Source organism: Pteropus medius, unplaced genomic scaffold (genome assembly GCF_902729225.1).
Source record: "Pteropus medius unplaced genomic scaffold, Ma_sr-lr_union100, whole genome shotgun sequence".
NCBI lineage: Eukaryota > Metazoa > Chordata > Mammalia > Chiroptera > Pteropodidae > Pteropus > Pteropus medius.
Window position 1 is genome coordinate 14,593,947 of NW_024351729.1, and position 15,455 is coordinate 14,609,401.

General features: G+C 32.2%; 1 protein-coding gene across 12 annotated transcripts in view; it reads left to right on the forward strand.

Annotated features, from left to right (window-relative positions):
* Window positions 1-15,455, forward strand: part of CREB1 (cAMP responsive element binding protein 1) — a 56,230-nt gene that overhangs the window by 4,281 nt on the left and 36,494 nt on the right. For 9 of the 12 annotated variants that reach the window (XR_005649023.1, XR_005649022.1, XR_005649025.1 and 6 more), the window contains exon 2: window positions 13,362-13,483. Coding sequence is in view for 8 of the 12 variants with exons in the window: in XM_039844573.1 (XP_039700507.1) it covers window positions 13,370-13,483 (114 nt within the window). In the remaining 4 variants the exon portion in view is untranslated. Of the gene's footprint in view, window positions 1-9,499; window positions 9,703-13,356; window positions 13,484-15,455 lie in introns of those variants that run through there. The other 3 variants (XM_039844572.1, XM_039844578.1, XM_039844575.1) reach the window with 2 other exon arrangements.

The window sequence follows — 15,455 nt, forward strand, 5'->3', positions numbered from 1 at the left end:
TTGAACTGCCTCATTACCTTTTTAGCTTTAGTGCACGAAAAGACAAGTAAACTGTGTAAGAGTTAACTATGAAGGTGAATTTAACTCTCTCTTGTTGAGGTTCTTATCGTCTTCAACAAACTGCTGCTACTACCTTCTATTATTGTTTCATCCAAAAAAAAGTCTCTATAGTTCTTCTCTAAATGAGAAAGAACATCTCATGTAGTCCAGTCCTTTTTTTAGCAGACTATTCTCATGGAATAGTAAAACCTAGTAATGCTGACTAGTGTACTAGCTTTTCTCTCGTGTTTATTTTTTACATACTCATTAACTTATTCTTTGCTGGTTTTCTAATATTTTTAGTGTAATTATCGGTGTTTTATATTTGATACCTAAATAATGAGTTTCACCTATATGCTTGTGTACTGAGACAACTGCTTAGATGATCTCTGCCCCACCCCCCCATTCTACCCCCCTGTGGAAGTCCTTGGTCAACAAGTTGGATCAAGTAATACTTACTTCAACTAGAACACAAAGTAAGTTTCATTACTTCTCTTTTTCTTTTCTTTCTTTTTCTTTTTTTGGCTCTTCTAAGCAGCATTTAACCATAGTACATTTTAAATATGCGTGCTGTTAGTGTATTTATCTTTAAAATACACGTGCTATAAACTTTTACATTGATTAAACTTAGAAAGAAAATGATAACTAATCATCCAGCAGCAGGGGCACAAATAAACCCCTTATCTTTCAAAAAAAACAAATCATTAATTGAAGCTGTCTTGGTGTATTTCATTCTTTATATGCTCAATTTGACAGTTACACATCCTAAAGTTTTTAATGTTAACAACATTGCCTTATTTTGAGGATTCATTAGTGTTTTTATAAAATATTAATATGTCTGTTTTTACTTGCTCCATGACAAATGTTTACAAAGCACTTTTTACAAATTTGGGTAGAGAGATAGGTAATTGAAATCTGTAAAGGCAGAACATTTTCCTTCTGTAACATATCTTTGGGCTGCCAAGGAATTAAATGATTCTCACATTATGCAATCAGTGAATTGCCTTTTAGAGTGGAGGTAAAAATCGTGAGCTAAAGTAACAAACTGATCATGTGAAGATGACTGTTTTCCTCTGCCATTTAATACATATGCTAACTCAGCTGTCATAAGAGGTTAGACCTACTCAACTTTGTGAAGTTGTAAGAAGAAAGTATGATTTTTAAACTCATTCTACACTATCATATCTGTAACTGTAGGTTTTTAAGACATCCTTGAAACTTGGATAAAATAGCCATTTGTTTATCTCATTCAGAATGCTTCTCTCCCCTTAACATACACACTCTTGTCTCGTATCCTGTTTGTTTTGTTTTTCATTCTTAGCTCTGCCAGAGTTTTGCTCATCTGTCTTTTAAAAGAAAGGAAAAGAAGATTAATCATTTATATTCTGATGTTTATCCCAATAGAGTAGAAGTAGAAGACAGTATTTTACATCTCCAGTGATGAAAAATTACCTTTATATATTTAATCAATTACTGAGGCTAGCTACACGAATTTCAACTTCAAAAGAAAAAAAAAAATAGTAATACTCCTGAAAAACTTTTAAATGCCTGAGTTTCTTATTCTCAGGTTTCAGGTAAGGTAATAAAGGAATTTATCATAAATGAGATGGACTGTCAAAACGAAGATAAAAAGTACATACAGTTTTCTTCCTGCTGCCGGATTAACCTAGGATCTCTGAAGAATCTAACAAGGGGCAAAGATTTGGAGTGTAAGAGGTCTGAAGGATTGATGTATTTTTTTCCCAAGAGGAGAGAAAAAAAGACTGACATTTTGTTGGAGAAAAGAGAATTAAGAAGTTAAAATAGCTAAGTAATGACTTTGGTAGGAGTGGAGAGTGGGCCTGAAAGTTGACGTAAACCAATAGTAGTAGAAAATGCCATTCTCAAAGATTAGTGAATCTTCTCTGAAACTAAGGGTTTTTTTCTTTAATTTTAAGTGTATTCCTAATGAGCTTGTTACGTGCATGCGAGTTTCTGGTTATAATTATTTGACAGTATAGGTCTAACTAAAAATGTTTATAGTTTATCCAAAGCTTAATGACCATTATTTTTGTGGGTTGTTATCCCTGTTCATGTAAGTGATTGGCAATAGCAAACTCAGAAATCATCTTGCTTTTCATCACTGAAGTAAAAATTATTTCTTGTTCTAAACTATTTGTATTCTTAAAGGGATATTATTTTCTTAAAAATTGTCAGTAGCAGCTTTATTGTTTGCTCTGACCAGTAATAGTAATACCTTGGTTTTACTTACTGCCATTTAACAATCTATTCAATGAACATTTATTAACCATCTTCTTTTTTGTAGTTGGTGAAATAACCACAAGAAAATTTATTCAGTTAGGAATTTTTATAGATATTAAGTGAAGCATTATTCTAGTTGCTATAAACAATAAAGCCTAAGTACATGGCTCTCACTCTCAAGGAACTTAAAGAGGAGATGATAAAACTAGTGTAAGACAGAATGATTTATATATGGCAGAAGGGCTGTTGGAGCTTAAAAGAGGCAGTTAAGCGAGGAAAGTTTTGTGAGAATTTAAATTGAAAGAATTTAAATTGAATACTGAAGAACTTGGATAAGTAGAGATAAAAGAGTGTGTATTCTAGGCAGTGAGGTGGACTACAAAATTGAAGACACGGAAATAAAATGAATCTAATGTGCTCACAAATTGGTGAAGAAAGTATATTAATTATAAATCCATATTATGAGGAACTCGAGTGTGAAGCAGAAAACTTTAAATTTCATGTAAGAAAAGGAGCAATATAAACAGGAATGACATGATAAATTGGGCTAAAATTTAGATTTTCTGACTCGTAATCCTCTCCTTCATGGTAAGATTATATTGCAGTTTAAAAATTGGACATCAGATCATTTTTTTAACAGCTTTATTGAGATAGTCACATAACATACAATCTACCAAATTCAAGTGTACAATTTATTGGTTTTTAGCATGTTTATAAAGTTGCGCATCTATCACCACAGTTTTAGGACATTTTCATTACCCCAAAAGAAACTTTGCAGTAGCCATCACCACTCAACCTCTCCATACCTGCAGCGCAAAGTAACCACTAAATCTATTCTCTTGTCTCTGTACATTTACCTGTTCTGGACATTGCATGTAAATAGATTTATACAATATGTTTTTCATTATGATAAGCTTTATTTAGCATCTTGCTTTCAGTGTTTATTCATGTCGTAGTATGTATCAGTATTTGATTCTGTTTTGCTAATTAATATTCCATTTTATGGATATACATTTTATCAATGAATTCGTGAACATTTGGACTTTTTGGCTATTGTGAATAATGCTACCATGAATATTCATTCATTGCACATTTTCATTTCTCTTGGGATATGCTTAGGAGTGGATTTGCTGAAATATATAACTATGTTTAACCATTTAAGGAACTGCCAGACTGTTTGCCAAAGCTACTGTACCTTTTTACATTCTTACCAGCAATGTATGAGGGTTCTGATTTCTCTAAATCCTCACCGACACTTGTTTTTATTTTTTATTATAGCCATTTTAGTGGGTGAGAGGTAGTATCTCATTGTGGTTTTTATTTGCATTTTCCTACTGAATAAATGATGTGTAGCATCTTTTTATGACTTATTGACCATTTGTATATATTCTTTGAAAAATGTTATCTTTGCCCATTTTTAAATTGAGTTATATATCTTTCTATTATTGAGTTGTAGTTTTTACCCTAAATACAAGATCTATAATTTACAACAATTTTTTTTTTTCATTCTGTGGATTGTCTTTACTTTCCTGATGGTGCCCTTTCAAGCACAAGTTTTTAATGTCGATGATGTTCGTGTAGTTTTTTTTCTGTTGCTTGTGCTTTTGTTGTCCTATCTTGGACATCATAACTTCTTATTTAATTATTATAGACGTTTTCTTAGTATTTCTGAAAGTCCAGGCAAATAAGACACCATTATTTAATGAAAAATAACTGAAGCCACTAATGCATCTTTGGAGTTTTACCCCTCCTCCTCTGGTCTTCTCTTTATGTGTCCAGATCCCTTATTTGAAGTAACTGGTGAAAGGAAGGAAGCAAAGATAAAAAACAAGAGATAACTTTAACTGAAACATTTTAATTTAAAGTACTATATTTTGAAAATTATTTGTTCTAAGAGAATTTATTACGATGTTTGTGTAGGTGTAGTGTATTACTCATAAACTACTGTATGGGGAATTCACACTTTACAAACTTTTACCATGAAGGGAGTAGTAACTCCTTTGTTTTTTACAGATGACTAAACTGAGCCTAGAGAATTTAAATAATTGACTTGGCTGGTAGAGCCTTTTCCCTAGGCAAGAAATAACAATAAAAGCATAGTCCTCATCACTCTTGTATCATTGTCTCTTTGTGAAGAATGTTTTCAAGGTCCTAGCTTTATTTGTGATTACTAGAATTTTTGTTCCTAAACTCTAGGTTTATAAAAGTTCACTTGGAGGAAGTATTCTAGCCATGGTCTTGAAAAAATACATTGATTCCATTATCTTATTACTCAGGTCTACATTAGTATAAAGATGACCATCAATGGCTGACTCCTGCTTTCATTTTTTTTTTCACAATTCATTATCTTCCTATCATTTCAAAATAATTTATGGTTGGTTTTAAATCACTGTTAGTGCATGTTTAGAGGGAATGTATATGTAAACTGGTTGTAAGGATTAGTTTATACTTCCCAGCTTTTTTATATGTAATACATATTTTATCTCTTAATAGCTTGTAAGTTCATTGAGAAATAGTTCTTGTCTGCTTTTTTTAGTCCTCATAGTTTTTAGCAGAACACATTATGTAATAGGCACAGAAAAATTTGTTTAATGAATGATTCCCTCTTGCAGGGTCACAAATTTGAAAGGCAAGATTGAAAACCGTGCCCCTTTATAGTTTCACAGATTTAAGGAGGCGGACATACATGCTTTAGACAATTACAACTGAAATTACAGACTTATTTTTTAAAAGCCAAGGAAATTAGGTTCATTTTTCCTTAGCTTAAAAAGTTTTTCTCCTTTGATTTTATTAACTCCGATGCTTTGCTGATAGTTCCTGCCTCTGAGACATGAGAAATAGCATGAGACTGTATTAATCAAAATGACCTTACCAGAAATTACCACCTGGCTGGTAAAAAACAGTACATCTGCCTGAGAGGTTTGACTTGATGCTGATTCTCTCAGGTTTAAAGATAAAGATACATAAACTTGAAGTGAGCCTTTTATCAAAACTGTACATAAAGTCTTTGCTGTTGTCTGTACATCATTTATCAGCGCTCTAGATTAACCATGGCTAATTTTTAAATATAATCCCAGTATATCCTTGGTGACTTGAATACTTGGGCTTTTTCTAGTAAGCAAAACATAATTAAAATGATTAATATATTGCTTAATAGTCCATGCAAGTTCCATTGTCAAATAGACAAAGAATTCTTCACTTTTTATAATGTTGGAGGCTATGTGGTATAGCCCTGAACAGCCTTGTAAATTCCTTACAAATCTCTTAACATGTCTAATTCTCTATCTGTGAAGTCAAAGCTAAAATCCGAATTCCTGCCTTAGGACTGCTACTATAACGTGTGCTGTCTCACATCAGGTAAACTGAATTTTCACTCTTCCATTTCTAATTTATAAATAATTCACCAAGAGTAGCATTTCGAATTTAGTTCAAAACAACTGAAAATAATGTTGATTTCATAAACTTTTTAAAAAAACACTTGGACATTCATTTCCATTTGAATAGTGATTTTTACATAGTCTCTCAAGTTTCATTGAGTAAATATTATAGTGGACTGTAATTACCTAACTTGACATAACTTTTCTGCGTCCTTGTATTTTCAGCATTAAGCTAGTTTATGAAGCAGAACTTAAACTTTGAGGACAGTTTCACTCTTTAGTGAAAAAAGTGCTTTTCTAAAAATAACTGTATGTAGGAGGTATATTATCCTTTTTCCCTTGGAAAAAATTTAGCTCCAAAAATCTATTTTGTAGAATTGCATATGTAGAAATTTGTATAGAATCACTTCTTTAAAAGGCTTAAGGTGCAAAAATCAGTAAACATAGTATCAGGTGGGTGTTGGAAAGAAAGAATAGGAAGAGATGGGATAAAATGTTAACTAAAATAATGCATCGTCATGATTGCTGCTTTGCTAAGCAATACTTTATATCTTGGTGACCAGGTACGTGAAGGCTTATTTCAGAGCCATGAAGGAAATAAAGCATATATATTTTGTTAATACTTAGAAAATAATAATTTGGATTTGAGAAAGCACTAAGGCTTTCTTATTGAAAGATGCTATAGAATTAGTCACATTCTAGGATGTCTGTCATAAATCATGCAATACGTTTCTATAAATCAATATTTTTTGATTTAATTCTATAAAATATTTTGAGGGTAGTATCTCATAGCACAAGTTATACATTTTAAAATAACATTAAAAAGAACATTCAAGTGTTCTGGTAATCACAAACACTGAAATAAATCGTAAAATATAAAGATCGAATTTAAAGCAGTTTCTCGAGTTCAGCGCAATAACCAAATCAGGTGTAAACTTTATATAACTTTATAAAATAACATTAAAAAGTTTCCTCTTTGCTGGACTGCCTTTTTTTGTAGTAGTGGTTGGGTTATACAGGTATTTATAATTAATACAAAGAATTTATAAAAACAAACAAATTTTCAAGATTTCGTTTATCTTATAAATGATTAAGTCTTAATTCAAATTACAGAGAATTAACTTCATATATAACTTTCTTGCCTTCCTCTAATATCTCGACTAGGGCCGAGGTATCGATTTGTCCTCCAATTAAGAGAGAAAAACCTTATTAGTAAGAGCACAAAGAAATCATTTTTGAAAACTATGTTAGAATTTACTTAGCTTAATAAAGATACCAATTTATTTTATCACATCGCCTGTTCTGTTTCTCTAAAAATGTATATAATCCCATTTTGTTAGGGTGTATAAAGTTTTTTTATAGTTGATATGTGTGCTGAATTGAGCGGTGTGTGTGTGTATGTACATATATATACACATACTGACATGTATGTATACACATACAATATTCGAATATGCTGTTTTCCTATCTGGTTTCAGTGAAATTGTTCTGTATTTAATATCAAAACTCTATCATGAGCATCAGAAACCTGGAGCATTGCTAAATTTTCAGTATGATTGCATACATCTCACTTCTGCTAGATTGGACATTTGTTAAAGGTAAATGACAAGTATTCCAGATTATCAACCCCCAAAAAATTGTACAAGGAAAATAAAGGGAAAGAGAGAGTGCACCATAGTTATTTATTCCTGGAAAGCCGAAGTCTGTTGTGTAGCACCTGAACATTTTGCATAACACTTCAGAAAATTAATCAAGACACGTCGAAGGTGTTAAAAATGTGTTAACAAGGCTTTCAAACAGTTATAATATCTTAAAAACTAAGTAACAGTTAACCAAATAATTATGTAGAAAGTATTATGTATTGCTCATAGATGTTTCTAGGTATACTTTTACAAAATATTTTTGGTAATACATTTGAGTATGACAGAATAGTCATTTAGTTTTAAAATCGTGTGCTCCAATGTGCCTTTTGCAATGGTTATGCTGTGGGCTTAAGACTTCTGCTTATATAATTTTCTTAAATCCCTGGACTTTTGGGTTGGTAAATGAGTTCAGGAGGAATCTATTTGGTGTTGGGTGGAGGGGATGGTTTTTTTTCTTATTTATAATTAATGTCATTTAAAAAAATCACGTGTTCATATGTTCTGTCATGAATGCATTCATTGTTCTACAGAGTCAAAATTCACAGTTCATATCTGAATACTTAGTCTCCTTATCTGGATTAAATTGGCCATAAATTTAAGTGATTAAAAAGTAGACAAGGTTGTGGGGGAGATGGGTTTATTTTTCATAAACTTGAACTAGAATGTTTAGAATTGTAAGGACTAGGGCACTTCTTAAAGGTCAAAATATTTTAGGAAAAAGAACAAGGAGAAGATCTGCAGCATTCTTTACTTTTGCTTAACGATCGTTAGCAGACTGATTTGGGCTTGCTTTCTTGTTTGATGAGCTTTTAGTTAACTCAGTAGGTAAGGATAGATATGGAAATAGTGCTACCAAAAAATTGTCCCTGACTTGGTGTATAGTTCTCTATAGGTGCTAAGTAGGCGGATTTAAATACTACTTTAAATCCATGAAGATTGCACTGGTCAGCTTTTATAATACTGAAAATCCTTCCAACATTCTTCTCGGTTTTATTTTCACACACTCCTCACCATCTGATTTGTTATACATTTACTTGTTCACCTTCTCTTACCTGCCCCTTCATATAAATTTACAAAGGAAAATTTTTTTAAACTTTTATTTCTTTATCCCCAGTAACTTGAATAGTGCATGACATATAAGTGCTCAGATGTGATACTGTAATACAAATACAATGTATATAAACTGTTCAAATTGAAAATATTGTTGGTTTTAGAAAAGGGAATTATTCACTAGCGAATTCCCTCAGGTTATATTGCTATATAGAGTAGAAGTAAAATCCATTGTCATATAAAAACCTGATAACTTACTTTAAAGAGACATCATTCTCATATTCTCATTTTACCCTAGTTGTTGATTGCTCTGAAGTAACCATTCTGTATTATTATTTTTCTCTTTGCTTCTGTCAAAATCTGACACCAGCCATAGACTCAATCATTTCTCTAAAAGTCTACCATAATTTAAGCCTTTTCTCCTACTCTTTTTCTTATCAGAAGAGTTATTTTCCCCACAGTTATCAATACTATATTCATCTTCAGTACTCTTTGGGACTCCATCAGTCTTGATTATTGCAGAACATATTCTCTTCTCTTAAATGTCATGGAAACGTTCATTTGACACTTTGTTGAGATGTTTATCTAAACTACATTTTAAACTGTTAAATATCTATATCTTTACTGTGTAAAGGACACAAAAGCGATACAGCCCTAGTCAGATAGATTCCTTAAAGTTCTAAGATGAAAGGAGAGCTGCTTTATCCTCTTTGAAACTTAAGAGACTGTTAAACTTTAATACTATGTTGTTATAAAACTATAACAACAGTTATGACTAGAGCAATATAATGAGTAAAGGAGACACTGTTCACCATGTGAGAGAATCTTTATTGAATAATAGTCTAGTAGCATTTTTAAAAAGTATTGCTAATTATCTCAAGTGTTGCATTATCAAGATGTTATATAAATAAGTGGTAATATTTTGGTATTTGCTCATGTTCAAAAGGCTAGATGACCTATTATTAATTAAACTGTCTCCTTTTATTATATACATTACTATATAGTAACAGAAATTTCTTTTATTATATATACTATTTTATTAAGTGGCCTTCATAATTGTGTGTATGTACATCTTGTGGTGTCAGTTCCTAGGAGCAGAGCATTTAAAATAGAAAGAGATCTTTTAATCCATCTCCCTTGTTTTTACAGATGAGGAAATTGAAACACAAAAAGTTTGATTGGTCCAGCAACCACTTGGTGACAGATCCAGCTTTCCACCAAGTGTTAGGTTTTCTCAGCTACTTAGAGCAGCATTGATTCTCTCAAGATTGGGTGAATAATACTACAGAATCACTTTGCTTTTTATTTTTCATATTAAGAAGTAAAACTCTAAAGACCATTATAGCAAAATGGTATGTATCTTTCTGAATTGGTTTAAAATTTTTTGTTTGTTTTACACATGACACTATTTTGTAATTTGTTATAAATTCATAATTTCTAAAGGATTATGTTAATATTTAGGGATAAATCATAAAATTCCCCAAATTTTAAATATCCCAAAGTTTAAAATTCAGAATTATTGGAGGAACAAGAATCACAAAGCTGTCAAGCTCATACTAGATTTTCAGTGATTTCCGAGATTCATTCTGTTTCTAATGTTTCAGGCTCAATATTTATAGAACATTCTCTCTCAGTTCATATGTACATGAACTGTTTCTTTGTAGTAGTATTCAATGTTTTTTGTTTTGTAGTCCTAAAAAGCATTGATTTGTGTATTGAATTAGGAATTTCCTTTCTTCAAACAACTTTGGAAACCCATGTCTTGTTTTTGTTAATTGATCCTTTGCATACTGTACTACTGGCTAGACTGCTGCTGGGTTATTTTTCTGTTGTAGAAAAATAAAGATTTACAGCTGAAACTTACTGGATTTCGTTAACCAATGTCACCATAAAAATAATAAATAAAAAATAAAGCTACTATTTAAAAAAAATTAAGATTGTACATATGATACCATAACATCTCTTCCCACCTGAAGATACAAACAAAAAGAACCAAGTTTTCAAAATCCAAAATTAAGACACCCACATCAAATGCTAGTTTAGTCTAGTTGGATGACTGCTATTTCAGTACCTTCCAGGTGAAAACCGAAGGATAGTGTCTGTTACAGTTGAGGCAGTGAGTTTGTCATCTGATACAGATTGTTCTTCCTTGAATAATTCTCAGCTCCACTTTGAGAAAGGCCTGAATTTTCTGATGAAAGACAACATTTGTTGTTCCAGTGATATCTAAAGCTAAGAGTTACAAAAATTAAGAAGGCTGCCCCCTCCTCTGAAAAAATATTAGTAGTATGAATGAATGAAATAATAGTGAAATGCTCTCAGTTTAGAAAGAATATTCTCTAGTTGGGGAAGGAAGAAGGATGCAAATCACATTTCTGTTTTGAACGTGTCTTGTAGCTATAAATTGCTTATGTTAGCTAATGGTTTTGTTCCTTTATTATAGTCATTAATATTTTCTAAAACAAAAAGTTATAATGATGCCCTATACCTTAAATTTCAAAAAAATTAAAAATTCCAGATGTGTTAGAATAAACACAAAAGCAACATGCCTTAGATTACTGTTAATCAAATGGTGGAGTGAAACTGTATGGATGACAGTATAGGTTAAAAAAATGTTGCTTGCAATGAAGTTTTTAAAATGGTTGCATGTATTCTGTCTACAAAGGAGGTATTGTGATGATAAATTTGTATTTATCTTTATTAAAAATGGCTTAGGGGAGGAGATGGAGAAAAGTATAGGTTTGCATTTTTATTTGACTTGACTCAGTACTGTCCTCAAATGGATTCATTTATTTATTGTAAAGATTAGGGGTTATTTTTTGCTTTCATGTGCCACTTTCTTCCAGACAACAAGTATGCACAACATTTAGGATATATAAACTTTTGCTCTTGATGTTGCTTTCTGTGACTTTTGATGTCTTTCTTAAATTTTTTAGTTTAAAAGAACACAGACTATTCAGTACACAGCTCAGCGAATTATCACAAATGATAATGAAGCTATTTGATAATTTTTTTTTAAATGGTTATTTTTACTCTTTGGAAATGTAAACAATTTAGGGAAAATTTAAACAAAAATAGTAATATTAAAATAGGATTAAAAAAATTTTTGTCAGTATCTCAATCATAGTTGAAATATCGATTTTGGTTCATAGTTTCAAAATCTTATCCATGACTTCTGGTATTAATTTTTTCTTACATCATACAAGTAATACCGAATCTTTGCTCACAGGAAGAAAAGATTAATACAAAAAATATGTAAAAAGTAAGGTGAAAGTCATCCTTCCTTCTTCTACCCAAGTTTCCTCTATTCAGAGCTATCACTTTGTGGGAAGTTTAGTGTAAAACTTCCCACATCTTTTTCCATGCATACACCTTTACAACAATTTGTTCTACTTGTTTTTAACATAAATGGGAGTCTGTTTTGCAGTGTGTTCCATGACTTGCCATTTCACTCAGTCTTGAAAAGCTTTATGTGTCATTACATAATAGACACACTTAATTATTTTTTATTGCTTTGATCTCTTTAATGGTCCTCCTAATGATGAATACTTGTTTCCACTTTTTTCTGTTAAAAAATTCTACAGTGACTATCCTTGACCCTATCTTATTGACTAGTACTTTCTCCATATTCTAGATGTTATTGTGTTCATTGTATGGCAGATATTTTCTCCCTATGCACTTGTCTTGGTGGCTTTTGCCAAATGAATGTTTTAAGTAATTGTGTTGTCAGGTCTTTTGACCTTTTTCTTTGTCATCTGTGTCATGGATTCTGTATTTCTAAATTATTTATATTCCAGAGATATTTTTATTTTCATTTTTAACTGTCACTTGTAAAACACTTTTTTTATAGAACTCTGTAAATGACCAATTAGTATATGATACATTCTGATGGTTTGTAGTAATCACATAAGGATCAGTGACAATTTTTGATATGAATTTCAGAATTATAAAATAAATGTAATAAATTATGGAAGAGTATTGGGATTTTGTGTTATTTATGGAATCACTATAGGTAGTCTTAACTATTAATAAATTCATTTTGGTAATATGCTAAGCACTGAAAGATAACAGTAGTAGCACAGTAAGAAGTAATCTTTTTCATCATGAATACTTGACACATGATCAGAAATTTCTCTAACCTCCACTTAACTGCTGCCGCTAGGACCTGCCCTCCACTTAACTTTTTCTGCCATCTAGTGCCAGATTACCCAACAAATACTAAGCCCTTACCTAGCAAAGCAGACCCCCAAAGTAAAAAATATATCAGCCTTTATTATTCAGAATTTTGCAGTTAACATTTTTTAAAGTTGTTTCGTGTGTGTGTGCAGCGTTGCAGAATCAGAACACTAATATTTTCGGTGTTTGGGGCCTTGTAATTTGGCCCTGTGGCTATTTATCCCACCTTTCGATCTTGACACACACAACTTGAGCCCTTGAAACTTGGGCTGATTTTGTCCTACTTCCAGTAATTTCCTATGGAAGTAGCTTATAATTTCTCTTTCTTGTAAGAGAAAGGAATAACACCCTTTAGGAGGTACCATGAAAATATCTTGTAGACCCTGTCATCAGCTCACTTCTACTCTGTACCCTTTCTCCATACCTGATTGGTACAGTTTGAAAAATTATAACTATGCTGTCACCCCTCCTCTCCTTGTTAATAGGGGAGATTCATGGAAGAGAGGAATCCCTTTTTATATCTACTTAACATCTAGATGGAGTGCTATCTCATTGGGAAGAAATAGCACGGGGAAAAAAGGTTTTTTGGTGTGTTTTTTTGTTTTTGTTTTTGTTTTGTTGGTTTTTTTGTTTTCGTTTTGAAGGAATGAAAACTACAGCTCAGCAAATTTGGACAAGTCTTATAATTCAGTTTACATTATATTTTAACTAGATTTCTGAGTGCGTTTGCTAACCTAACCGTCACATATACCTATTCAGAACTTGAAATTTGCCTTTAAAGTCACAAAATCACAAAGCACTGTAGTGCTTGTAACACTCTTCCATATTATTGTAGGTGACTAAATGACCATGGAATCTGGAGCAGAGAACCAGCAGAGTGGAGATGCAGCTGTAACAGAACCTGAAAACCAGCAAATGACAGTTCAAGCCCAGCCACAGATTGCCACATTAGCCCAGGTATAAAATACATGGAGAGATTCCAAGTTGTGTCTCTTCGAGAGGAATATGTTTCAGACAAGAGAATTTAGTTTTTACTACATAGAACAAGCAGAGACATTCTTAGAATATCAAAATTCCTATTTACTTAGCCTAATTTTAGAAATGATAGTATTTATTCAGTAATAACAAAGATGTATTGTCAAACACTAATATGCTATTTGTAGCAACATGATTCAGAAGTAATTACAGTTTAACTGATGGGTAGATTAATTGTCTCTTAAACAAGGGAAGAAAACCTAATATAACTGCTTTTTTTCATATATAGATTTATTTGGGGGCATGGGAATGCAGGTAATCTGAAAGGCTAAATTTACATGCACTTAAACTAAAAAGATAGGATAAGCAAATAAACTGACACAAGTAAATTTCAAGGGTGATAGTAGTTTGTTTACTGTATATTTTAAATATAATTCATAATTCGTTTACTTTTGTCTGAAACATTCTATCTCTAAGGTTTCATTCTCTCATCCTTATTTTTGTTCATATATATTTTTCCCTAAATATTTTATTAACAACTGTTTGCATATGTATGAGTGAGAAAGGTGATTAATATAAAAACAAACATAAACCTGGTAGGGTAAGAGACTATGCTATTTTCAGATAAAGGCTCCCAGGAGAAAATAATGCTAGCAGAGGCTGTGGGATGTTGAGCTTCAGCTTCACAAAGAGTTTAAAAGCTCCTCCAGGGGAGTCACTGAGCAAGAGTGGGGTCTTGGAAAATAGAAGGCAAACAACAATGAGCTTAAGTATGGGCCAAAAATTGGGCCTCTAGCAGGAATATAGTCAGAAGGAGTGTGCTGCTCTGTGTCTGGGCCAATCTCCAGCCCACAGGAGTAGAAGACACTTGGAGATGAAGTCAGTGTACTCAGAAGAGGCAGGTGCAGAAACACAGGGGAGAGAGCCAGGACTTCATCAGTATGTGATCAAAGAAAGCATGCACAGGTAAGAATCTGAGCTGCCCCAAGCATTCAGTCAACAGGTACCTTCATGGTGATGACCCTCAACATATCTTTTTCTTGGGCCATACTATTCTGTCTGGTCTGCTTATCCTCTAAGCCTGCTATATAATGTCATTCTAGAAATTCCTTTCCCCTTACTGTCCTCTTGTGGAGTTTGTGTTCTTGATATAGTAAAGCATGTTTTCGTGATTTCTTGAACAAGTTTGGGTAAAGAATTTTTGATAAAGCATTTTTCTTTAAAATTTTGAAGGCATTGATCTAAATAGTCAGCTTCTGGTATTGCTGTTTGAAGAGGCTAAATCTGTTTTAGTTTGTATGTCTGATATCTTATAAAAATCTTGTCTCTGTTCACAGTGCTTCATTATTTTATTATCGGGTTATTAGGGCCATGGTTTGGATCATTTTTCATCCACTGAAGTGTACTTGGTGGGCCCTTGTATAATGGAAACTCATGTTTTCGATTCTGGGAAATTTCTTTAAATTATTTGGTTGATATTTTTTTCTCATTTCTCTCTTTTCTAGGATCATTGTGATCCAGATGTTATACTTAAAGACTATTTCTCTAATTTTCTCATCTTTTCTTGTTTTTTATGTCTTTTTGTTCTGCTTTCTGGGAGATTTCTTCAACTTCACATTCCAACCCATTTGTTGAGATTTTTATTTCTGCTATAGTGTTTCTAAGAGTACCTTTTGTTCTCTGAATAGTCCTTTTGTGTTTTAATAGCATCTTGTTTAGGTTTTACAAAGGCAATATTTTTCTCTTATCTCTGAGAGTATTAATTAGATTTTGTTTCAAGTTTTCTTCTCCCCACATAGATTTTCCTTTGTATAGCTTTTTTTCTCCTTCTGTTTGTTCTGGTCTCCATCTTTCCTATCCAAAGCTTTCCTCAAATGTTTATTAATTTGTGGTTGTCTGCTCAGGTTTAAAAGCTGTATTGGAAGCTCTGTGGACATGTTTTGGGCCTAATATC